The sequence below is a fragment of the Tubulanus polymorphus genome, chromosome 4 (assembly GCF_964204645.1).
Source record: "Tubulanus polymorphus chromosome 4, tnTubPoly1.2, whole genome shotgun sequence".
Classification (NCBI taxonomy): Eukaryota; Metazoa; Nemertea; class Palaeonemertea; order Tubulaniformes; family Tubulanidae; genus Tubulanus; species Tubulanus polymorphus.
This window is the reverse complement of record NC_134028.1, coordinates 17695081-17722571: the sequence shown is the minus strand read 5'-3', so window position 1 is coordinate 17722571 and position 27491 is coordinate 17695081. Positions and strand designations below refer to the sequence as shown.

Below are 27491 nucleotides of genomic sequence, written 5' to 3'. Positions count from 1 at the left end.
TTATGGAAGAGATAATAAATGATAAACATACCGTTAGTGCTTCATCGCATACACATTCTAAATCTACATGATTTCCATCGGTGTATTTAAATGTTAGCCCGACTGGGTATTGAATTAACCGTGTTATACGATATAAAAACCAAGCCTCTTCTATGCGTAATTCATTAAGATGCCAAATATCACGACCATTCTTCCGTCCGAAATAAGTCGAATTTTTCAATAAACCATTTGATTCATCGTGTTCATCGTTATATGCATTTGCAATAGCCATGAAAGATGCACCATGATGATTTATCTGAGTCGAAATATTGTCAAGTAGATCAATTGTGAATACCGTTTTCGATGATGAGGCGAAGTAATTGTCGACATTCTTAGTGTAATAACGTATGTTCTTTCCTTCAATTTCAGTAGTGAAGTAATTGTGGCAAAAAACAGCTTTGTTCTCACACTCGGCATTTTTACATTCTCCAGTGTACATTGCTCCTACTTCACAACCATTTTTCGTATAAACGATTGGGAATGACGGGACAATGCGTATCGTGATTTTCTTTTTACATGTATGGCAATGTGTAAAACATGGCATTAAGATGACTTTCTTGAAACCGTCCCTAGCGCCGGCATTTAGTGACGACAGGAATTCAAATTGCATATCTTCTTCAAGTAATAATAATTCGGCGTATTCTTCTGATATTACCGTATATAATCCGCGGCAGTGTTTTTCGCAACGAGCATCGAAATCAATAAGTTTGCATTTTGCTGTTAAACTGCTTCTTATTATTGTACATACATTTTCTGGTCTTGAAATCAGTGGAGATGATACAAATCTCCAACTTTAATCTCCAACTTTAGTCCTGGATCGCGCGAGAACAAATATGTTCGTATAAGATCCGTACTATGAACGTTTAACATGAGACTGCACATATAGTAGAATAAAAAAAGAAAAACGTATACAGGTTAATGAACACTCGCGATAATATAAAATGTTACAGTCCATACTGATCAGCACTATTTACACGCGTATCGGATATCGAAATCCTAGTTTCCGTATGATGGCTCATATTTGAGGGGATGGTTTTCCCAGAGCGGGCTAAGTTCTCTTTTGAAACAGTTACTGTCGGATGAAAGTACAATACTTGCGGGCAGCCTGTTCCACTCATCAATATATCTAATTGTGAACGAGTTAATCCTGATGTTAAGTCTATTGCAGTGAGGTTTAGTTAATTTGAGGGGATGTCCGCGGGTGTTATAGCGATTATTGTTGAGTTTGAATAACGGTTTCTTAGTTCGACTTTCGTCATGGATTAGCTTATACATCTGAATCATTGCGTAACGTAATCTTCTGAATTCCAGAGTGGGTAGGAATAGGCTTTTAAGGCGCTCACAGTATGACAAGTCATTTAGTTCAGGGACCATTTTAGTAGCTTTTCTTTGTACAGATTCTAACATTTTGATGTTTTTAATAGTTGCAGGGTTCCAAACGACTGAAGCATATTCAACGTGGGGTCTAATTAGTGATTTGTACAAATGCATGAAACTGGTGATGTTAATGAAAGTAAATGTTCTTTTGACAAGTCCCGTCATAGACCTGGCTTTATTTACGCAGTTTTGAATGTGAATGTCGAAGTTTAATTTTTCGTCTATTACAACACCAAGGTCCTTCTCAGATGTTACCTGTAACAAGGGGAGGTTTCCAGAATGGGTAGTTAAATAGTATTGGCGTTTAATGTTTTTGCTACAAAGGTGTAAGGTTTTGCACTTTGAATTGTTGAAAGGCATGAGCCAAGTCTCTGACCATTTGGTTGTCTTGCTAATGTCATCCTGTAATATATCGTAGTCATCATAGTTCTGGATTCCTCTATACAATCTTAAATCGTCAGCGAACATTAGCATGTCGGAACATAAGCTGTCAGACAAGTCGTTAATATATATTAGAAATAGGGTAGGGCCGAGAACACTTCCTTGGGGTACACCACTGGTGACAGTTGCCCAGTCCGACGATGAACCATTGATAATAACCCTCTGTTTACGATTGCTAAGAAAAGATCTTATCCAGCCAAGAATGTTGCCACTTATTTGGTATGATGCGATCTTGTGTAGAAGTCTTTCATGGGGAACCCGGTCAAACGCTTTGGAGAAGTCGAAGTATGCCACGTCGACGTCGATTCCACGGTCAATGAGCTCCGTCCAATCATTAATTGCCTCCAAGAGCTGTGTTTGGCACGATCGTTTTACTCTAAAACCTGCTTGAGACTCAGATAGGAGCTTGTTCATTTCAAGGTGGGTCGTGATTGATCCTCTTATGATTTTTTCAAGCAGCTTACTGACAATCGAAGTAAGCGATATAGGACGGTAATTTGCTGGTTTGTGCTGTTGACCTTTTTTGAATATGGGGCAAACATTCGCCTGTTTCCACTGGGTGGGGAGTTCCATTTCCCTAATAGATTTTTGGAAAATTAGACATAGGGGATAGGCAAGTTCATCTTTTAGCTTTGACAAGAAGAGCGTGTGTAGTCCGTCTGGTCCGGCAGCTTTGGATATGTCCAAATCGGAGAGGAGATTCTTTACTTTGTCATGTGAGATAATCACGTCAGAGAGCACATTAGTAATTGGGTCTCTATCGAGTATTGGCATATCTATTAGATTTTCCACACTAAAGACCGAGGCCAAGGAATTATTCAGAACAGTTGCCTTTTCAAGGTCCGTGGACACTAGGGGTTTTCCATCACCCTGTTCCAGCTTCGCAATACTGTCATGTTTCGATGTCCTATACCTCACGTAATTCCAAAAGGATTTGGGATCTGATTTTATTTCCTTTGCTAGCAAATTTCTTTTAGCCTTCCTACAGTTAGTTGTTGCCTTGTTTCTTGCCCTAGTATAGGCTTCCAGGTTGCGAGAGTGTAAATATCGCTTCCATAGTTTGTGTTTTTTGTTTATTGGGTTACCACATTCTTTGGTTAACCACTTAGCCCTTTTTTTCCTGTATTGACTTTATTTTGAATGAGCGGGATGTTGGTGTCAATTTGAGCCTGCAGGATAATCTCGAAGGCGTTCCATGATTCCTGTATATCTTTCTTGTTTAGTATGACATCCCAGGGTATGGATTGAAGGTTTTTTTTGATTTGGTCATAGTTCCCTCTCCTGAAAGCAGGTTTCTGTGACAGTTCCAAGGGTTCGTTGGTCGAGTCATAGCAACAAAGTTTATTTACAATTACATAATGGTCGCTTTTACCGTGGGGTGGTCTTATATCTGTTGAGATTATTTGGGGTTTGATTTTTGTGAGAACGAGGTCCAGGAGACTAGGGATGTTTGACCCTCTGAAGCGTGTCGGTTCCTGAACGTGCTGTTCTATATTGTTCGTGATGGCCCAGTCAGGGGCTGATAACGTTCTCCAATTTATATTGCGCAAATTGAAGTCTCCCACGACTAGAAAGTTATCATACTTTAACGACGACATGATAGACAGTTCTTCAATTAATTGGTGATTGTTCTGTGGGGAGCTCGACGGGCTGTGGTATATACATCCACATAGCAGTTTGTTGTTGGAGCCGGGAATGTCGAGTTCACACCACACTGATTCATGAAGGGGCGTTGAACTGGCTGGAACAATTTGCAAGGGGTTCAAGTAACTCTTAATGAACAGAGCGACGCCGAGGGGGCCGTTAGCAGGAGGTTCTATGGCTAGGTAATCTGATGGTACTAATGCATCTATATTAAAAGTCTACCCATTTTTTGGAAAAACTTCGCACAGCCCTATTATATCTGGGTCCATTATTGTTGTTCTGGCCATTAACTCCTCTTTTTTATTTAAGGCACACTCAATATTCGCGAAAAATGTAGTTAAGGGTTTTGCCACAGTTTTATCAGTAGTGAGTGTGGCAGCATAGTATGAAACGGGAGGGTTATGGCCTCCCGCTTGCGAGAAAGGGCTGATGGTCATCAGTTCGCTTTCTGAGCAAGTTTGATGACTCAATGATTTTTCCCCTGTAAATACGTAGATTTTTCTCGCCGTTGTCCGATCTGCGTTTCAATTCATTCCGAAGTGCTCTGAGTTCGTTTTGTTCCATAGGCGTGAGATCTCGGTTAACATAGAGCTTACTCGCTGTTAATGACTCACTGTCTGTGGGGTCGGGAACTATATCCCTAAATTTAATCGAGTGGATGAGGATCTCCCGCCTAAGTTTTTTACCACTAAAAACTACTTTAAGGGGACGCGGTTTTCCGATCTGCATCTTACCTAGCCTAAAAGCGTCTTTGATGGATCCTTCAGGTATGGGTATGCTCAGAAACTTCACAATGATATATTTTAGATTGTTCAGGTCATCCATGAGATTATTTATACGGTTTTCGTGAGTAGATTCGGGCAGGTTGTGAATAATTAAATTTAATTCACGGTTGCGCCTTTCTTCTTGATCCCAAATTAGAGATCTGATCTCTTTTTTGTGGTCTTCAAGTTTTTGATCAACTAGAGATGCAACAACTTCTTTTTCAGGAAGTATGTACTGGCTTGGATTTAATTCGAGCGTGGATTGGATTTTTTTTTGGACATCATCTACGGTGGTTCTTTTAGCTATGGCACCCTCTAAGTTTTCGAATCTCTCGTTATGAGCCTTTAAATTGCATTCAATGGTCTCCAATCGTTTTTTCATAGACAATAAATACGTTTCGCATTGCTTTTCAACTTTGAAATCGGATTTGGTGACATTTAGAGCTGGTTTGTGACATTTTGGGCAGAACCAGAGGAAACCTTTGTCCATAGCATATTTACGGTCATTAATAGTCGTTTCAGAGCAAGTTAAACAAATAAGGTTATCACACCGGTTACACAACATTGCTTTATTAGGGTCTATCGTATCTGTACAGATATAACACTGAGATGTATTAGTATTACACGGGTTTGGAGAGATAGGGGAGTTTGGTGATGAAACGGGTGGGAGATCTCTATAGGCATAATAGTATGAAGTGGACAAATCATCGTTGTTTAGATTATCTGTTATGGTAGGAGGATTGCGTAATCCTGGACCTGTGTCAGGTGAATTTGTCGGAGCCATCCCTATACGATGCGGCATCAAGCTGTCTATGGGTATGGCTAATGTATCGTCTGCTACCAAGTGCTGCTTCTCATTGCGGTATATGCCGGAAAATGGCATTGACGCTGGATGTTGAGGTAAATATGGATCCATAGAGTCTCTTAGGCCTGTGTTCAGATTGATTGAAATGTAATCGTTACCTTGCGTATCAGTGACAGGTTGTTAATACGACGATAAGCTAATGTTACTATCGTTCATCGTTAATTCATTGCCAACGGTAGGCGTTCCACCGGCGGAAGTGACGGTTTCCATGCCAACGGCTTGTAAACAAACCTGAGTATATTGCTTATCGGAGGTTATATAGTCATTAAATCTTGTCGGTTGCGACTTTTTCCTATGAGATCGTATGGGTATTGACCCTTTTTCGATAATACAATGCTGATCCTGGAAGTTCGAGGCCATCGTAATACGGAAAATTTGGTTTTTGTCGGAGCTCAGGACGATCGCGATCGATAGTTAGCGCATGCGCAGTCTCTCAAAGATACAAATCTAGAGATATATTTCCACCTCAGTGGCTGTTCTATCGGAAATAAAATATGCGCTTTCAAAAGTCTCACAATATCAACCACGTTCACTCGATAAGCCATCTTGAAATTCGAATGCAACAGACATTGACGTCTGTGTCATAGGTAGATAGTTGCCTAGTAACCTCTTGGCGCTAACTGAGACTATTAATACCTATTCTATAATTTTCGGAAAATAATGAAATAAATAGGCTAACCAGGCCTACGGAGGTATTTTTCATTAGTTTCTCGGCCCTGCAGCATCCCCTGCAGGTCACTATGAAATTGTTTTATATCACCAATTGTTTCTCGCACTAACTATCATGATACAGGCCTATAAAATTTTATTTTAGAATTTAAAAAAGAACGGTTATAAAAAAACAAGCACATATAAATTTATATAAGTGAAGAGAAGTAAGGTTTATTACTATCCTGATTCACGTATGTATTCGTAATTTGCCCAGAAATTTCCACTTAACTGAAAATATGATTAAAACATAAACATACCTGACCATTATTTCTTTTAAGAACACCATGCAGTTCTTCCATGCTAAACAAATCTATTAGCAATTGTGGAGGTTGATCTGTATTTCCACATTTCTTATTAGGGGTTTCATCTTTCGACGTCCATCTTTTAATCAATTCATCTTGGATGTCTTGAAGGGGTTTTATCAACCGTTTAAGTGCTGGAGATTTTCTCTCTCCTTTTCGTGCAGAAACGATAGTCCATAATATAAATGGCTCTTCCCACTCCTGATGTATTTTAATAATACCATTTACACCTACAAGACCTTTATTAGATAAAGAGGTAAGTAATTGTATTCCGCATATTTTAACAAAAATCATGGTGGGGGCCGATGTAGAAATAGATGTTCAACGTATTTTATTAAACTTTAAATAACATGTGTATATGTCGGAGGTTAGCCACCTAAAATCCATTGTAGAAACGAAAAAGGAATGTGAATTTAGAGTAAAGTGGGCCTCAATTCATTGTAAAGGAAGAATCCGTCTCGTTGGACAGGAATTGATAGCAACCAGGCGCTACTTAAGATTTAGGTGTGTTACGCGTTCAAACGTGGTGGTTTACATTTCATTGCCTTGATTCAGATAGATGGCGTTTTGGTTTGCGATCGATGTCTACGCTTTATTCTAATAATGTAACAGCGGGTAATTATCATAGGCCTAACTGATAAGTTTCAATACCAATTTTTATGATTGATTATGTTAGGTGATAGACTATACTGTGTCTGTAGGCCTAGGAATTAATAAAAAGATAGAATTTACCTGCAGTGATACTAAGGAGTGGAATCATAAAAAATTCATTTGGGCAACCGACTGCATCTGCATGAGATTTCACCAATTCTTCTGCTGTTTGGCAGACAATATCGGATATTCGTGGAAAGATTACAGCTTGAGCTGCTTTAATTTTTGCTGCTACGTTAATCATTGTGATGTGAGGCTGTTAATATATGTGACTGCAGTGATAGTCGTTAGCTGTAGAATGTCGTCTGAACATATAACGATTTTGATTTTTAGAGAAAAATACTTAGCAACAAAAATTTAAATAACATGAGAACACTTAGCAACGAAATACAGTCGATATCGCTTTAATAATCAACGTGCAATTCGTTATTCTGGCTAAATTTTTGAGAACGGATAAATGTTTCCTTAACATTTCAGTGGTTAATTTGTCATTCATAAGTTGTTATTTTGATTTAATCGTCACTATTATGTCAGTCCGTTGGTATGTTTTTCTGTAAAAATAGCATTGGTTAAACAGTTTATTGTGCAAATGAAACAGCAAGTGCAGCACTGTTTATTTATCAAGCTATTCGGTCTAGAATAATTTCTGAACCCTATCCCGCTAGAACGACACACATTACCGGTTTTGTAGAGCGCAACTACAAAAAATTGCCACAATTTCAACTACATGCACCTCATCGCAAGTGTACATCAAGTAATTGAAATATTGGTTTGAAGTCGAAATGATTTACGTGTATTTTTATTTTTACATCATATGGACGTTACTTGGCCCATCGGATATATCCAATTAGCCATTTATTTTGAACGTAGTACTAGTCTGAATGTAACTTTCGAAGTGAAAACATGTTCACAAATGCAGATATTTATTTTATAAACGTGACCACGCAGTAGAGTCCAGTGATTCTTAGCTGACAATATACAAAATATACGGATAGTTTTAACGGAAATGAGTGTTATCAAAATAGATTGACAAGGAAATTTTGAATACATTTTATATAAATGATCAATATACCATCAACCCTATAACCCACGAACCGTCTAAACCCTAACCGTCTAAAACCTAACCCTCTAAACCCTAACCCTCTAAATCCTAACTATTCTAAACCCTATCCCTCTAAATCCTAACTGTCTATATCCTAACCCTCTAAACCTAACCCTCTAAAAACTTAAAACTCTAAATCCTAACTATTTTAAACCCTAACCGACTAAACCCTAACCACCCTAAACCTCTGAACACTTAACCCTCTAAACCCTAACTATTTTGAACCTTGGCCCTCTAAACCTAACCCCCCTAAACCCTAACCCCTAAACCCTAAACCCTAACTATTTTAAACCCTAACCCTCTAAACCCTATCCCGCTAAACCCTAACCCTCTAAACCTAACTATTTTAAACCCTAACCCTCTAAACCCTAACCCTCTAAATCCTAACCCTCTAAATCCTAACCCTCTGAACCCTATCCCGATAAACCCTAACCCTCTAAACCTAACCCTCTGAACCCTAACCCTCTGAATCCTAACCCTCTGAATCCTAACCCTCTAAACCCTTACCCTCTAAACCTAACCCTCTGAACCCTAACCCTCTGAACCCTAACCCTCTAAACCCTAACCCTCTTAATCCTAACCCTCTAAATCCTAACCCTCTAAATCCTAACTATTTTAAACCCTAACCGACTAAACCCTAACCCCCTAAACCCTAACCCCCTAAACCCTAACCCCCTAAACCTCTGAACACTTAACCCTCTAAGCCTTACTGTTTTTAACCTTAGACCTTAGGATAGTAGAATAGTAGAATAGTTAACTATTCTACAACAAACGAAAGGATAGTAGAATAGTGAGTAGAATAGTAGAATAGTAGAATAGTTAACTATTCTACAACAAACGAAAGGATAGTAGAATAGGGGAGTAGAATGGTAGAATAGTAGAATAGTTAACTATTCTAAAAGAAATGTAAGGATAGTAGAATAGGGGAGTAGAATAGTAGAATAGTAGAATAGTTAACTATTCTAAAAGAAATGTAAGGATAGTAGAATAGGGGAGTAGAATAGTAGAATAGTAGAATGGTTAACTATTCTAAAAGAAATGTAAGGATAGTAGAATAGGGGAGTAGAATAGTAGAATAGTAGAATAGTTAACTATTCTAAAAGAAACGAAAGGATAGTAGAATAGTGAGTAGAATAGTAAAATAGCAGAATAGTTAACTATTGATACACCGGTCACAATCCTCTCTTTAATCGTTATCTATAAAATACTTGAGTAAGGCCCTGGCGAGAGAACGTGTCCGTGCACAAATCCGAATGAATAAATTGAAATACCGGATGATAATATTGAAGATAATATATTTTATTTACCTTGAACAAAGAATGATTTTCCTAATCCCTATTGTATATGAATCCCTATCGTTCCGAAGCTTCTCCTGTCCTGCTGTCGACACTCGTCTTACTAAGGTACAGATTCTCCCGATTGACAGCTCTCTCAAGATGCGGGTCCCTTTTATAGAAAGAATCGGCATTCTTAAAATACCGACTCTCCCACTCGACTTTTGGCAAGGAGCAGCAACCTTACTGTCATGACTGTTTTGGTCATATAGAATTTGGCCTTAATGATTCGCTGATCTAAAATTATTTTCAAAACTGATTTGCTAAACTAACTTTTTCCTTCCAACCCTCCTGTCATGACGCGTTGTGATTTACTCACTCCTTGCTAGTCATTGTTGAGAGAGCAGCTATTGTCTGTGAATTACCAACGAGCGCATACAGACAACAGAAACTTCAGACAGCTAGTTTTAACATTTAACACAAATTAATTTTTCTAAAACATTAGCGGTTATTAACAATTTGTTCTTAAACAACATCTAGATTACTCAAATTAAATATCTTTTCAAAACTTTGTTTTCTTTTCTAATTACAGTACAAATTCATTGTTTCTTTTTTAATTATTATAATTAACTATGATTCGGAATACATTGTGATTGATTATCAATTCTTAAATTATTTGAAATACTTATACTAATTATTTTATCTACAATTTAACTAATTCTATTTTAATACAGGATAAGCAAAACAACCACATCTTCCTAAACTTCCGGTTTTTCCTTTTACGGAAAGTAGCCGGGAATATCATCAAGTATCAGCGTGATCCCTTCACGACCCTCATTATAAATACACTCCATTGTTCCGACCCAACCAAATATGGTTCCAACTATTTAAAAGTTTTATATAAAGATTTTCTGAATGTTTGCCAGATCTCACAGCAGAAGAACCGAGAAAGAATTGTTGTTTATAGACTGATTTATGGTTTGCGTTGGTAGATGAAAGCATCAAACAAGAACTTTCGTAATTCTTACTACTAGTACGTTCTTGTCTGACGGCTTTAACGTAACCCCCACGCATACGGAAACAACATTAAGAACATTTCTAAATACTACGAACATTTTCAAATACTACGAAAATCTAGCTGTGGATCACTATTCTACAACAAACGAAAGGATAGTAGAATAGGGGAGTAGAATAGTAGAATAGTAGAATAGTTAACTATTCTACAACAAACGAAAGGATAGTAGAATAGTGAGTAGAATAGTAGAATAGTTGAATAGTTAGTTAACTATTCTAAAACAAACGAAAGGATAGTAGAATAGTAGAATAGTTAACTATTCTAAAAGAAATGTAAGGATAGTAGAATAGGGGAGTAGAATAGTAGAATAGTAGAATAGTTAACTATTCTACAACAAACGAAAGGATAGTAGAATAGTAGAATAGTTAACTATTCTACAACAAACGAAAGGATAGTAGAATAGTGAGTAGAATAGTAGAATAGTAGAATAGTTAACTATTCTACAACAAACGAAAGGATAGTAGAATAGGGGAGTAGAATAGTAGAATAGTAGAATAGTAGAATAGTTAACTATTCTAAAGGAAATGTAAGGATAGTAGAATAGGGGAGTAGAATAGTAGAATAGTAGAATAGTTAACTATTCTAAAGGAAATGTAAGGATAGTAGAATAGGGGAGTAGAATAGTAGAATAGTAGAATAGTTAACTATTCTACAACAAACGAAAGGATAGTAGAATAGTGAGTAGAATAGTAGAATAGTAGAATAGTTAACTATTCTACAACAAACGAAAGGATAGTAGAATAGTAGAATAGTTAACTATTCTAAAAGAAATGTAAGGATAGTAGAATAGGGGAGTAGAATAGTAGAATAGTAGAATAGTTAACTATTCTAAAGAAACGAAAGGATAGTAGAATAGGGGAGTAGAATAGTAGAATAGTAGAATAGTTAACTATTCTAAAAGAAACGTAAGGATAGTAGAATAGGGGAGTAGAATAGTAGAATAGAAGAATAGTTAACTATTCTAAAAGAAATGCAAGGATAGTAGAATAGGGGAGTAGAATAGTAGAATAGAAGAATAGTTAACTATTCTACAACAAACGAAAGGATAGTAGAATAGGGGAGTAGAATAGTAGAATAGTAGAATAGTTAACTATTCTACAACAAACGAAAGGATAGTAGAATAGGGGAGTAGAATAGTAGAATAGAAGAATAGTTAACTATTCTAAAAGAAATGTAAGGATAGTAGAATAGGGGAGTAGAATAGTAGAATAGTAGAATAGTTAACTATTCTAAAAGAAATGTAAGGATAGTAGAATAGGGGAGTAGAATAGTAGAATAGTAGAATAGTTAACTATTCTAAAAGAAACGTAAGGATAGTAGAATAGGGGAGTAGAATAGTAGAATAGAAGAACAGTTAACTATTCTAAAAGAAATGTAAGGATAGTAGAATAGGGGAGTAGAATAGTAGAATAGTAGAATAGTTAACTATTCAACTATTATAAGATCCCGCACCATTATGACCAGGGGGCGTTGTATAGTAGAATAACTTAGTATTTCCATATTATAGTGGTAACTTGGCATATTTTGTTAGCACAATCAATTTCAAAATCGTAGCTGCTGACATGTTCTACAATTGTGGTGAGTTTCAAGGTCATTGAATTTTTTCAAGGGCATTGGATGGGGGCGTTGAATATTGAAATTGTTAGATTGTTGAGCATCTGAAACCACTTCCAAGTGGGCATGGTGTCCCTGGATCCATAGTTTGTTGGGCACTTTGAACCATTTCTCTAATGGGTATGGTGTCCCTGGACACCTAGTTTTAGTTGTCACAAAACTGACAGTCAAAGAATTTCTGTGAAATAGACACATCATATTGGGCCAGATTGTGTTCAGTAAGTGTTTTGGTCATTTGATTTTTTGCAGGTTGAAAGATATCAAGATGTCAGAGTATGATGCACAGTTATATGAGAAATTGAAGTCTAATGTTGACACACAGATTAGATCATTAAGAGTAATGATTGACAATTTACAGGTTAGAAAAATTTAAGAAAGCTTAATGCCGAAAATTGTGACTAGCAATATGTTGAACTTCAGAATAAATGTTTTTTATTTGATAGAGGAAAGGAAAAGAAAGACAGTGGTTAAGACACCAGACGCAGGGTGAGTTAGATGAATCTAAATTGATAGAAGGACTGGCAGGTGAAAAGGGAATTTATAGACGTAGAGGTGAATTGCCTCCTGAGGTTAGTACAGTCAAACCATAAAACTCGTCGCTTAATTCATCATAGCTGGGAGGATCCTTATGTTGATAACTTACCAAGTGCACCTAATTTAACTGCAAATTTGACATTTAAACTCTAAAATAAAAACTCAACCGACATGGCTTCTGTAGTAGTGACTTTAGCGTATGTAACTGTATTCTGAAAGAAACTCAGAATCCACAGTTCCACAGTTATCTGAGTTAGCATTTGACTATATCTAAAACATTGGAAGTTGCAATTTCATGAAAAATGACCGACCTACTGTGCTGCAATTTGTTAGAGCTTCAACTTATTGGCAACATCGGCAGTTGAAAGGGTTTGTACATAATGATAAAGTAGGGAATGCGTCCAATACTTCTATTCAGATGATTTGAATGTTAGCCACCGCTGTTAGCGGCGCAAGTGTTGGGTCACCTACCTCAAATGCAAAATGCATTGAAACGTGGGTGACTTTTGGGTTGACATTTAAAAAGAGATCCCCTACTCTTGCAAACTCCAAATTGTAGAAGATTCCAAGTTTTTTATTCTTTTTGAGATGATCAAAACTATATTTTGAATTGGTTTTGTAGCTCTTTTTGACGATTTTATCGGAGAAGTCTAATCCATCATATGAGAATCTACGCAACACGTATACTCGCTTGCCGCAGCTTTGTGATTGAATCTCAACATCTACAGTTTTACAGTCATACTTCTGTAATTTTCTTGTTTTATCGGTATCATATATCGTTCTTACTTATATGGATAACTCCTTTATATCTTCAAGATAACGATGGTAGATAGTTTCCAAAAATATCTGATAATAATGACCGTATAGTGCTCCCATCTATGGGCCTGTAGCAGCGATTGTTATTGCATTGCTGATGTATCTTATTGAAAGTAATCTTTTTGGGAGACAAAGGCATATAACAGTACATTCATGTACTGAAAAATTATAAAATACTTCAATCTTCAGTGCCCGGTGGCTCTTTATGATTTATAGTTCGTTAATGTCGTTAAATTTTATTCAAACTGTCGATATCGGACGATTTTCGTCTCATTTCGCCTTTGGCCTAGGTGACCGAACACTAGCGCTCATAGCGGTGGCGACAAACATTAAAATCATCTGAATAGAAGTATTTGGATTATTAGCACAAGTAGTAACTTGTGTAACTTGTTACCAAATAGTACAAAATAATACATTAATACCTACAAGTCTGATTTCTTGGAATATAGATTGACCCCCCCATTTGTCTGTTAAGGGGCATTATACATTTTATATATATATATATATACAGAAATAGATCAAAAGTGGTGCTTAGAACAACATAAGCTTACATGATATAACAAAGCAACAACCAGAACAGAGTGTGTTAACAAAACACATTTCAAATAAATAAATTTGGATCAACTGTGAGTTTAACTCGTCAGCCTTATGCATCACCCGAGGGGGGCCCAGAAGGCGGAAATAAGCACCAAATATGACTTGTTAATGGTGATCAAGCGACTGAAAATTGTGGTTCACATGTGGTAACATCCACGCATTGGCGCACATTCCCTGGGTAGTTTCAAGGACAAGCGGTAAATAAGAGTTATTGTCCCTGCCGTATATACCAATCAATAGCGCGCAACACTGCGGCCCACAAAATGACAATATGCAGCATTTACCCTCTCCTACCGGTTCGCATTGGTACTAGTGGCACTTTAGGTCGTTTAGGAGCGTTTGCATTGCTGACATTAACTGAACTGCTTGACAAAGCTATTGAATGCCTTCGCCAGTCCAAAATACCAAAACCGTTGGCGAATTTCACATTCTGTCTTAGTTGTCCCTAAGTGCCTACCAGATAAACCATTATGGAGGTAAGATAGGACCTTAGGTTATAACACAATTGGGTGAACTACCCGGTTTTTGGCTAATCTGCTACCAGGTAGTGGTTTTAAAACAAGCAGGTTTTCCACCATAGCCAAGCTTTCAAATTCGCCTGAGAGAATCCTTGGGTTCGAACCATACTGACGCAGGGAATCAGTATTTGGCTTTGCAAACATTTTCAGACTAATTCTTTGACTACTCTTAAGTCATCATACATATCCTGAGCATTACCAATCTCGCCCCGAGTTAGGACATCCCCATTTACCAATTGTTTGCACAAGATTCTGGTGATGCAGCAACTTGGGCAATCCCTGTGATGCTTGACCCTCTTAAGATTCCGCGAGAGTGAATTGGCGTTTTCTAGCCACTGGTCAGATCCAGAGATGAGAACCATGACAATCCCTAAAAGTGCCTAGAGTCACAGCAAAGGCGCAAACTGCCATCACTTTTCTTGGCTAAGACAATAGGGCTAGCCCCGAAGGCATCTGGGATGGTTCCGCAGTTCCGCAGTGTACCCCTAGACAAATTGCTTGTCATGGGGCGTCAGACGTCGTTGATGCTGCCGGTCTCAAACTCAACAAGGGGTGTCTTGCCAATATCAAAATCCCCCCGAGAAAATACACCCTAGGACCCTCTTCAACTCATCCTGCTAACCCTCTGAAATCTCAACATTATCTACATTTAGTTCTTCATGGGGATCTTGTTTGGGCTGAGGCCATTATAACCGGTTGAATGTTATATCGGCAGGCTGAGTGGCTGGCTGGGGAACAAGCATATGTACAATCTTTATTGCATCCCAGAATGTGAAATGATTATCATAATTTTACATGGCATTTATATACACAATTATGAGTATATGTTTCCGGATTCTTTGGTGTGGAGGCAGATATTTCTCCATCATAATTCATGGAGGGTCTCTATTGGCAGCGATTTCCTTGCCCCTGGAGGACCGACTGTAATCCTTTCCCTGTTTCCACGCAAGTTCCTGGTATAATGACCTCTATCGGAATATGTGTGACACGTAACCTGCGAACATGTATCTGCTGTAGGATCTGGTTCTCGACACCGTTAGCATGTGTTTTCCCTCCCCTGGGGGTAAGACTGAGCCTAAGTGTTTACCCTGGCTTCCAAGCCATCCATCTGGACATTCAGAACCTTGATGAGGCCCACGTGTTCTGAAAGTAGCTCATCGGTCTGACTGGCCTTCACCTCATTTACATGTCGACAATGGGGTCTGGACTCGTGTCTCTTAGTCCAATGCACGAGCCAATGACACAGCATCCAATAGGGAATGTGGCTGAGCCACGTACAACTGCTCCCTATCACTCGAGGGTACCTAGTAACTCGCCTGCAAGCTGTAATCAACCCCAGGGTAGGCGCTCTACGCGAGTTCTGTCAGAGCGTCTGCATAATGCCCAATGTTCTCCTGAAGTTTCTGCTCCCGAGATTTTAACATCATTTTGAAATCGGAAGCTGACCGTGTCAGTGACATATGGTCCTTTTTCCCCAATGAAACTATTGTAATTCAGGGATGGGGCGAGACGAAGGTTTTTAACAGCTTGACATGAAGCTTGACAAAAAGACTCTGTTTAGTAACGCAGAATAATAAAGCCACGATAAAGACAAATCTGCACCCCGAAGACGTTTCCGCACTGCAAAGACATATCTGCGCCGCAAAGTCATGCGCTGAAACGTCAGTAGATGGGGCCAAGTACATGTAAATGATGCCTTCCTGGGAAACGCTGAAATAATTTCCAAAACATGAAAATCATTCAAAAGGAAAGAAATGGGGTTGTCAAAAGAATACTTTTGAAATATTTGGAATATGTTTGTCGAACGAAAACCAACTGATCAAAGTTAAAAGAAAGCCCTGCATTATAGATCCTGTTCTGGACGGTTGGATAATCGAAAAGAAACCTAATTTCTATCCATCACAACAGTTAAACCATTGCGCTCTGACAGATAGAAAAACGAAAAGAAACCTATTTTCTATCTACCGCAGCAGTTGAATGATCCTGCTCTGATGGATAGAAAATCGACACCACCTAAACCTATTATTCTCTATCCACCACAGCAGACACGTGTGCCCTTTGTTTACTTCTGCCGCGCATGCGCTGTGAGGAGATCTGCTGTGGCCGATAGAAAACAACACTCTCCCAGTTAAAGACGAATTATTTCTGGGTTTCCCAAATATCCTTCATTTTAAGAAGATCGTGCAAACTGCTAGGTGTAAAGTTGAAACAGATAACGCTGAAACAATTATTTCCAGACATAATTTATACGTACCTGGCACCATCTACTGATATTTTGGTGCATGACTTCACAGCGCGAAAATGTTTATGCGCCGTGGAATTGTCTTTTTCGCTATGTGAAACAAAACATCATCTTTTTGGTGGGGATTGTCGCCCATAAACTACTACATACACTGGATAATGTGCAGTAGCTCTCAAAACGTTCTAACCCAGACGGGAAAATTATGCCCCATACTGTACATTTGGGGACATAGGACTTATAATCGGGCATCCTCCCTGGTCCCTGATGCTGATTCGGATTCCCTTTTTTAGCTACGTGAGACATAGGGTAATTGAACTTAAAAAGTCATCCAACCCAGCAGTTGGATGGACTCCTTCCTGGGCCGTACCCGGTTGGTCGCATCCGGGTCAGAATGAGAAATACTTAATGTAAATATATTGTATACTGAACACTAATTACAATGAATAAAAATAAAATTTCAAAAGGTAATTTAAGAACCTATCAACCTCTGTGCTTAAACTGTAGCTAGTGTCTGAAATTAGTCCCACTATAAAGCAAGTACCGTATATAAGAACGGTTTAAGAGTATCCGCGATACCGCAGGCGTATGGAAGTAGGTTAGACAGACTACTCACGCTCACGCTTCCAAGAAGTCAAAGGGTAGCGATTCAACTCCAATCCCATTAACGCTGCCACTAGTGTAACAATCCTCTTTTCTAATTTCTAATACAGTCATATCTCGATATACCGCCCCCCCTCGCTTACCACCAACATTTTTCAAAATACGGAACAGCGGTATCTCTAATGCGTTACAATATCCCGATTTAACGCCGATACACCATCTGAACTAATAGTGCTTCTCATTATAATCAGAAAAATGGCACCGATGAGTACGGTATATCTGTCGTAAAATACAAAAGTGAAATTTGTGGCCGGTTTGCCGCACTGGATGATAAAAGTATCAACAATATATCACTGATTTCTTCGCTAAGTTAGTCTTGAGTGGACCATAGTGGTATTCCATTTCGCCACAGATTATATCCGCCATCTTTTCTTCATTGCGTTCTACTGAAGAACGTGTAATTTACGGAATTTTTTCATTTGTTATCAAAAATTATATTGTTTAATATTGTATTTTGTATATAATGCCACTGCCTAAGGGCCAGTATTGTGGTGGCAGGGCAACTTTTATCGCTGGATCCAAGCAAGCTTCCACATCTACCATTTATGATGCCAAATGGGGACATATTGTGAAAAAATACATATTTCAACCCAAGGTCCTGGTATGGTTATACCTAGCCAATAATTTTATCAGGATGCAACAATTGAAAAATGGATATTTCTTTTTCAATTTTTGATAGCTCGGCACTCCTCAAGAATTACCGAAACGATTGCGGCTAGTTGTTGATCTATCTGGAAGTATGTATAGGTTTAATGGTTATGATGGCCGTTTAGATCGTCAAATGGAAACTACTTTAATGGTGTTAGAAGCATTTGATGGCTATCAGAATAAAATCAAGGTAAATTGGTGCAGATAGTCAGTAATGTAGTATAGAAACAATCAAGAAGATACACATTTAAGTTACTCAGGCATTTGCTCAGCCAGGCATAATTGAAGAAGGTATTTGCTCGGCGAGTGAGTGGTTAAATTCGGTGGTCCACTAGGCAGTAAAGTAATTTCTTTACTCGGCCGAGCAAAAGATTCATCAATCGAATTCATCAATCGACTTGGCTGAGCATCATTTTAAGAAGTTGTTTACTCGGCTGAGTAACTGAAATTTACTCACCAAAAGTTAGAATTTGTTTTGCGCTATATACAGTATACATAGGGAATCCATTTACATATGTTTCCCCATTTCGTGACAAAAATCAATAATAGACTTGAGTCACTCAAAATTCAGTGATTTGTGTTGGAGTTGGGTTGTAATTCCAGTTTAGGCTATGATAATTGAATTGATATTTTATTGCAATGGTTGTTAAAATTGAGTTTTAGTGATAATTCTATTTGAAAAGATCTTCCCTATATTGGAATCTGCTGGTTTCTATCAATAATGTATTCTCTTTATATACATTCCCTGCAAAACATACTAGCCAGTAACCTTAGCTTGCTGGTATAACCCCCGAAATGCAACTTGGCCTACTACCACCAGCTGGTGGTGCCACCGGAAGCACGCTCATATAATTCTTGGTGCATTGGCATTGTTTATGTCGTCGAACTGGTTGCCCGTTTAATCACGTGTTTCTCGGTTTGAGACGGCACATCCGCACGTGGTTTTCGACGAATCAGGAAGTGGAAGTTCTACGTTGGATAACCTTTGGATTGCAGGGATCGGCCCAGCGTTGTCCCACTACGGTGTGATTTTCCTTGCCAAGATTCCTTTCCATTATTCAATTCAATTCAATTGTTTCCGGTTCAGATGTTCTTTGCATCGGGTTGTTCCCTCGGTTTGCCCCCGTTCGCGTTTTCAATCGGTTGATCAAGTAATTAATTTTAGGCCTGCGATTCGGAATCGTTTCTCTCTCTTTTCAGATGTTGCATTTTATTAGAGAATGTCCATTTCACCTCTAGCCCCCAAAGGGCAGAAGAGGTGTTTGAACAAGGGCTGCGGCCGGGTGTTCGGTTTATGAGGCACACGGTATGTAGTAGGCCTGCAGCAAGGCAGACCTACCGTTTGCAGTTCAGAGGTTTAATTGCATCGGGTTGTTCCCTCGGTTCGGCCCCTCTTGCGTTTTCAATCAGTTGATAAATTAATTAATTTTAGGCATCATATTCAGAATCGTTTCCCTCTCTTTTGAGTTGTTGCATTTTATTAGAGGATGTCCAGTTCACCTCTAGCCCCCAAAGGGCAAAAGAGGTGTTTGAACAAGGGCTGCGGCTGTGTATTCGGTTTATGGGACTCACACGGTACGTATCAGGTCTGCGGCAAGGCAGACAGCGGTCAGCCCTGCAGTCGACACCTCAAGTGTCCTCACTGCGCGGTGTGGAATGAAGCCTCGTGGAAGCGAGCTGAACGGTCTTGTCCAGCCGCTTCACGGGCATAAGTGACCGCTAACCAACGGCCCTGTCCAGGCACCTGGTCTGAGCTCATGCCTAGGAACCTGTTTGCCATCCGCCATCCTCTGGGGGGCACGTTCAAAGGACTGTGTCCCGGACAAGGTGGACAGTTTCACGGTCACGGGACCCACGGTTACTGGATCCACGATCACAGGATCCAGGGTCATCCAGGTTCACTGGATACGCAGTCACGGAATCCACGTTCACGTTTTTTGGATCCGCGGTCACGGGAGTACCGGTCCCGGTGGGTTTCATGCGCAAGTACCCGTGCCGGTTGCAGGCTACATAATGCTAGAGTTTTGACATCTAGCTCCAGGAAAAGGCATTCCTCTTCGGGGAGTTCAAGTAGTAGCCAGTCAACGAAAGCCCATAGGGTACATTCTAAGAACCATAATGCTCTCGACCTCGTCCAGAGTCCTCAACTGACTCACGTCTCCTAGGCTGGCGAGAGATTACAGGTGGTACTTTAATCGCGGGTCCACTCCCCCTCCACAGGGGCGCAATGACCACAGTGCAGACGAGTTGAAATCCTTTATGGCTACCTGTACACAACAGCTTTCCGCCTTGGTGGAAAACATTTCAAGTATCGATAGCTGAGTAACAGCTGTAAAAGCTGTACCTGCCTCGGAAAACGAGTATGCCACCGCCGCAAGTGACGTTAACAGCCTAGAGGCTCGAATTGTTGACCAATTCATTTCAAACTTGGTACACAAGTAGGATATCACTTGGCCAGAACTGTTGCAAATGACAAACGAAGTCAGTCGATACTTCTCATTGATGCGTTTATTTTCAAATTACGACGACAAAAACAAACGACGAATATTACAGGTAGGGTATTAAGGGTAGGAAATGTTCTAAACAGTTACAATAATTAATTTATATAAACTTGTACAAAACTTACATGACGACTGAGGGAGATTCCAATATAGCAAGCACACAGACAAGCACTGATACTCCGAGGAGCTCCAACGACCAAGTGCCAAAAATATTACACAAAATGCGGGAGTAACCCGGAAACGGATATGCCAATAAACTTTGAGGCGGGAAAATAACAATACCAGACAACAACAACAATACAACACAATACTACAGAATACTGGAATACTGACAAGCGAACGAACAAAAGAACGACCAACTACCGTTACACTTTATACAAACAAATAACTTTACATATAACATATACATTGATAACATATACATTGACTTCACATATAAGTCATCATTTTCATCTTCCCTATTTAAAATTGGGTCGATTCGATTCACATTATGGCCACCAGGGGGCTGATATGAAAAACGATGTTAACAGCCTAGAGGCCGCAATTGGTGACCGATTCATTTCAATCTTGGTACACAAGTAGGATATCACCTAGGCCAGAACCCTATATAAAATTGGATCGATTCGATTCAAATAATGGCCACCAGGGGCCAACATGAAAAACGACATTAACAGCCTAGTGGTGCCAATTGGTGACCGATGCATTTCAAACTTGGTACACAAGTAGGATATCACTTGGGCCAGAACCCTATTTAAAATTGGGTCAATTCGATTCAGATTTTGGCCACTAGGGCCGGCATTAAAAACGACCAGGGGACCAACTTGAAAAACGACGTTAACAGACTAGAGGCTGCAATTAGTGACCGATTGATTTCAATCTTGGTACACAAGTAGGATATCACTTCGGCCAGAACCCTATTTGAAATTGGGTTGATTCGATTCGAATTATTTTCACCAGGGGGCCCACATGAAGAACAACGTTAACAGCCTAGAGGCCACAATTGTTGACCGATTGTTTTCAAACTTGGTTCACAATTAGGGTATCACTTGGGTCAGAACCCTATGTAACCGTATTATACTCATGAAGTAATACTATAGTAATTTACTGACCGACTTAGGATACACAAAGCAGCATCATAACAGTACATGACATAGTTCTCTCATACTGATTTGTACTTCAGTTGCGATTGCAGGTTTTTTGGGTAAGACATTCATTTACGTAATCTTTGGATCAAAATTAATATGATTGGATCGGTTGGCGATATACAAATGTTCTGACCGTGTTGCTGGCCCATACCATACCCAACCTCTCAGAATGGTTCTTGGCGAGAAAATGTACGTATATACCTAACAGACCAGAGATATCATAATTATGTCAAACAGTGATACAAAATATAGAATCCTGATATCATTGTCGCATTAAATTCTAGCGACTATCTAGGCATTTTTCAATTAATCGTAGGTCAAATTTAATATCATGCGATTCGTTGGTTGATGGAGGGCGGGGGCTTTCAAAATGAACGTACGGGTGGTGCGGACAATGAAATAAGTACAAAGATCGATCAAGGGGGAGGGGGACCTGAAAACGGCTGGGGAAAAATTAACTGTTTACCAGACAGGTCAGACGGGGTGGGGGATGTGTGGGGTAAGTTCCAAGAACCCTGAACATTTGAAGCATTTAGATTCATTTCCCGGCCAATTAAAGTGAATGTATTTCATAAGCAAAAAAATATCAGCCTCAGGATTCGGGATTTATGCACTGAGGAGGTGTGCTCACGACCGACACACACGTGGGCTCAACGAGAAAGCCGTCCACTGGATGGGTATTCAGCTAGTAGTATATGATTATGTGGTATTTTTCTGTTGTGTTGTGTTGTGTTAAGAGTTATTTTTGCAATTACAAAGAGAATGTGATCAAAGCTAGAGTGATATGAAATGTGTGACAATCATTCTGTCCTGCAGTATTTCCATGGTTATAGTACTATATTCAACGATGTTAATTATGTATAACATGTGTATCCATTCTTGACAAAATCAAGTCTCAGTTTTTGATATGTGTGCACGCCAGTGTAGCCACATGATTCAATTATGACAATCAATTACTGCAGTATTAGTTTAAATAAAAACATTTAATTTTACTTAAATTATAGGTTTTGCCACTTTTAAAATTTGCTACTTGATATAATTTTGATTTCTGATTTTTGTGGGCATTTTTCCTTTTTTTCCTTAGAAAATACAGGTTCTAATTTTTGGACATGCAACAAATTTTGAAAATTCAGGAATCGCGAAAATACTTAAAATTTTGGTTTGTGCTCCCTAAACATTTTTTGGGGGGTTGGCACCTTTGTCGATCTGTTATAGATGCTCCTAGAATAGCCCTATTGATTGCAGGTTTTTCGATTCAGCGGCTGCGGTTGTCAAGGGATATTCCTCCTTGGGATGTGACTGCAGTTCTGAAATACTTGATGGAGCATCCTTATGAGATGTTAGAGGTCCTTTCTTTGGCCAGACTGACCAGGAAGACCGCTCTCCTTTAATACTTGCTATGGCAGCTCGGAGGTCTGAGCTCCATACCTTGTTGGTGAGCCCTGGTCATGTTTTTTTGGTCCACTCGATCACTTGGTCACCTTCAGGCCTGGGCTTTTTAATTGGCCAAGAACAAAAAACCATCGTCTGCAGGGAAGTCATGGAAGATACCGGCTTAAGCTTACCTGGTTTCGAATGTCTGGCCAGATGGTGCTCTCTGCCCAGTCAGGGCACCAAAGCTTATTTAGCGTGCACTTTACCCTTTAGGAAGAGGAGAGAAAGGTTATTTTTGTCTCTTAAGGAGAATTTGGTCAAAGATATCTCTAGGGATACAGTAGCAAGATGGATTGTGACCTGGATTATAGAGGCTTTGAATAAAGGAGCCCCGAGTCCCAGAATGTACTTTCTCAGGTCAGAATCCTGGCTTCATCCTGGTCCGCCTTCACAGGCACTTCTATTGATGAGATCTGTAAAGCGGCTTTCTGGGGCTCTCCCTCCACGTTCTCGTCATTCTATATCCGAGACGTTTCGGGCCAGTTAGGATCGTTAACGGCCATTGGTTCAGTAGTTATGACTCAGGGGATTAGGCATCCTTCTAAACCGGTTGACTCTCATATTCTAGCGGACCCTTTTTTACAGGGTCTGGGAGATAAGTGATTTTTTAACTTATAGGATTTACCTGGGATTCAGGGAATCGTGTACCTTAGTTTGCATTCATTTACTGTTCGGGACAACAGAACAAGTTGGAAACTTGCACATGTACTGTAATTACCTTGTAATTTTTGTTTTCTCGGGTATGCGATGTTGGCTTGTTGCTCATGTAGAACAGAGAGGGTGCAACCCGCGTAACTCCATTAACCTTTAAAGGGTCTCGTTCGGGTCGCTGTCTTCCAGCTCAGAAGGTGAGCATAGTTTGGTGGGTGTGTGTCTGTCTTCGGCTGTTCCTCCTCCTAGTCTTTTGTACTCTCTGGCTATTTTGTTTTAAAGGGAATGTATATGAAGGGAATATGACAATTTTTAGTATGAAAATATGTATTCCCGAGTATACTTACCCCGCTCGTGGGGTAATTGTTACCCAAGAGTTATATGAGCGTGCATCCAGTGAGGCCACCAACTGGTGGTGGAAGGCCAAGTTGAATTTCAGGCTGTCATACCAGCAAGCTAAGGTTACTGGCTAGTATGTTTTGTAGGTAAGTATACTCGGGAATACAAATTTTCATACTGAGAATTGTAATTTTAGAGTGTAAGAAATAAGTATTATGTTTTATTTTGAAGGTTGATATAGTTGGACATTCGGGAGAGGATTATGATATTGAATTATCAAAATTAGATCAGTTACCGGCTGATAACCAACAGAGATTGCAAGTATTAAAGGTTTGTGCTGAATGCTTTTTGCATTTTTTTCATTAGAAACTTTACTGAGCCAAGTTTGTTTTAAAGGTCAAATCTCTAAATGGAACATTGTGTAGAACCCTATTTTTAAAATTTGATATATTTATAAATGATAAGGATGTTACTAATTTTGATTTTAGTACAGCTTTTACTTGAGAAAATCCACGGCTTATGACATTGTAGTCACACATTTCCTCATGTTTAAGTACCGCTGAAGAATAACAAGCTTTTGATGGGCTTGATGAATAGCAAAGCCATGTCAAACTTATAGATAAGATTAAGAACAATGAACTCATCACATGATTTCTTTCTTGCTGTATTCACTTTCTGTGATGCGCTTGAGTTAGGATAACCAATATGACAATCTTGATCAGTTGTACTTGCAAACAGAATCTTGGAGTGTAAGTTATCTTCACTTCCCTCACCTGCCTCTAAGATATTAACCTCTTAAGCTATATACGAATTTGCTTTAAATGAATAACGAATTGCCATGATCATGAACATCTTATTTTGGATGGGAGTTGGGCTTTTTGGGGAAGTTCTATTTCAAGAAAAAGGGTGCTTTTTCACCGCGAAAAGGCCACTTTCCTATAGAAAAAAGGACAGATCTTATATATGTTTTGCATGAATAATTTGAGAATGGATTACTTCTCATTTTCAAAAAAAAAAACATGAAAAATGTATCCAAAAATCTTGACTAATTTTCAGGCCATCCTTAGACCCTTTGATTGTGCTGTTGTACAAATCATTCATGAAAGCATTATCCATATAGAATTTATAGGAGCTTTATCGCGAAAATCTGAACGCAAAAATATCTGTTTTAAAAAACCAATCAGAAAGCAAAGACTCCCCTACGATTGGCTTAGTCGTAGAAATCAGCAGGTGTGCACGTGGACCCGTGGTATCGTCGACTGTTTTACTTCCGGGTTTTATCAGGGTTTCTGAAACCCTCTTGTTATTCTGTTGATTTCTGACTTTCGTCGAAAACCCTCTTGTAATTCTGTTGATTATTATTATTATTTACATATTTTCCACTTTTTTCATCACATAGAATTCATCTCTTGGATTCGACAACTAACAGCTACTTAGCGGAATGTAGAATTCTGATAGAAGTATCATGCTCCAAATCTGCACACGGATTCTATGTATATACTGTACATCATATTTAAACTTAAAATTGCTTACTGTCAGTCAAAACAGGTGGAAATCCACTATCTGGACTAGCAATTGATTCATGTATTCAGACTAAATACGGAATGCCAGTTCTTAAGAATGGAACGTACGTACGCACGCGACTGAAAAACGCTAGATACATGCATTTAAAATAGCTTCAGTTCAATGTTTTGTTCATGGATATGAATATTATGAATATTCAATAGGTTTTATCTATTCATTGTACACATTTTTTTTTTAATATTGAATTGGTCCGGTCCATAAGGCCGTAGATGTTCTGCTTATGTTCCGCATATGCGGCCATTCTAATTAGCGTCAGAATATGTCAGCGTTGTGGTACCTTGTCATCGCCTATATTAACAGGCCTAAAATCAGTTGAAAATACCTACCCACTGCACCGATAAATACTGATCGCAGCAGCAGTGATAGTAAGTGATGGTACCCATTGTGATTTTGTTTTTATGATCATTATTGGACGTCAAGTTCTTTGAGTTGAAATGAAGTTTCCATTTCATGACTCGCTGGACTGACTTGTTACTCTTTGGCCTTCTTCCCTCCTGCATAGTTAACGCTATAAGTACGGATTGGATATTTCACGGAGATGCCATTTTGAATCTGTCGATTCCCAACAGTGCCTTGACTGCTTTTGAACACCTACCCCACCCAGAATTCTGTTCTCACTCAAATTAGACTAATAAAATAATAATAATAATAATGTTTATTTTTATATAGCGTTATTCTCATTACAGACTCGTAACGCTTTACATAAAACAGGATAAGTAATATGATTAAGAGATAAAACGATAAAACGATACAGAGCCATAACAACATTTCAATCATAAGTTTCATTGAAAAAAGTGAGTTTTTAGCCTCTTTTTAAAAATTGACAGTGACTGGCTATCACGAATAGATTTTGGCAATGAGTTCCACAAAGTAGGACTCACATAACTAAAAGATTTAGAGCCAATGTTCCTCCGAGGAACTGGTTTACAGAGGATTGACCAATCCACGCTAGAGCGTAGTTGACGGCATTGAATGTATGGGGTAAAAAGTTCAGATAGATATTCAGGTGCTATATTATTATTATTATTTGTATGTAATTAACAATATTTTGAAATCAAGACGTTTATGAACTGGAAGCCAGTGGAGTTGTTTTAAAATCGGAGTTATATGTTCTCCACGCTTCGTCGTAGTGATAAGTCTTGCAGCGTTATTTTGAACTAACTGCAGTTTATTAAGTAATAAGGCAGGTAATCCAGTTTAAAGAGAATTGGCATAATCAGTTCTCGAAATGACAAGCGAATTGACTGCAGTTTTACAGGTTTCAAAATCCAAAAGATGTTGTATCTTACTAAGGCAATATAGATGGAAGTTTGCTTTCTTACACACACTCTTTACTTGTTCACCCAATGAAAAAGAATCATCAAAAATGATGCCAAGGTTGACTACACTCTTGGAAGGATAGAGAGCGAAGGCTAACAACAAACTGCAGGTCACACACAGTTAAATTTGACATATTCATAAAAGTTTTCATATGAAGTTCTAAACTAATTTTAACTAATCTAGTCATAGTGGGAATGAAAATCTGACGCTAGTGATAATTTTTTGTAGATATAGGGCCAAGATTAAAGATTTTAGTGACATTTCAAATTTTTGAAAATCATTAATTTTTATCCGATTTCGATGAAATTTGGACACAACATTGATGGTAGATAGCTAAACAAGCGTACGAAATTTCAGACTGATCCATTGACCATAGAAAAAGTTTTGATGTTGCCAAATTTTGGTACTATGAATGAGGCCATGTTTTGTTTATGTATACTGATGACTATAGGTATCATATTACTGTTACTGTGCTCTGTGAGCTACACTAATTCACTGGATAACTCCTCCCTCTATGTCATTCAAAGATTCAAATTTTGAAGGAAATGCCAACTAAAAAGCTTTATTTCTCGAAGAGGAGGACCTAAAACACATTTTTGACTGCAGAAATGAATATACTAAACATTAAAACACATGTCTGACA

The 27491-nt window shown here is 38.7% G+C and overlaps 1 protein-coding gene across 5 annotated transcripts in view; it reads left to right on the top strand.

Moving 5' to 3' along the window:
* LOC141904732 (von Willebrand factor A domain-containing protein 8-like) overlaps nucleotides 1-27491 on the top strand; it is a 200922-nt gene that overhangs the window by 162206 nt on the left and 11225 nt on the right. The window contains exons 34-38 of one of the 5 annotated variants that reach the window (XM_074793377.1): nucleotides 12109-12217; nucleotides 12303-12428; nucleotides 17906-18064; nucleotides 23725-23802; nucleotides 24176-24274. In XM_074793377.1, coding sequence (XP_074649478.1) covers nucleotides 12109-12217; nucleotides 12303-12428; nucleotides 17906-18064; nucleotides 23725-23802; nucleotides 24176-24274 — 571 coding nt within the window. Of the gene's footprint in view, nucleotides 1-12108; nucleotides 12218-12302; nucleotides 12429-17905; nucleotides 18065-23724; nucleotides 23803-24175; nucleotides 24275-27491 lie in introns of those variants that run through there. The other 4 variants (XM_074793378.1, XR_012619186.1, XM_074793379.1 and 1 more) reach the window with 4 other exon arrangements.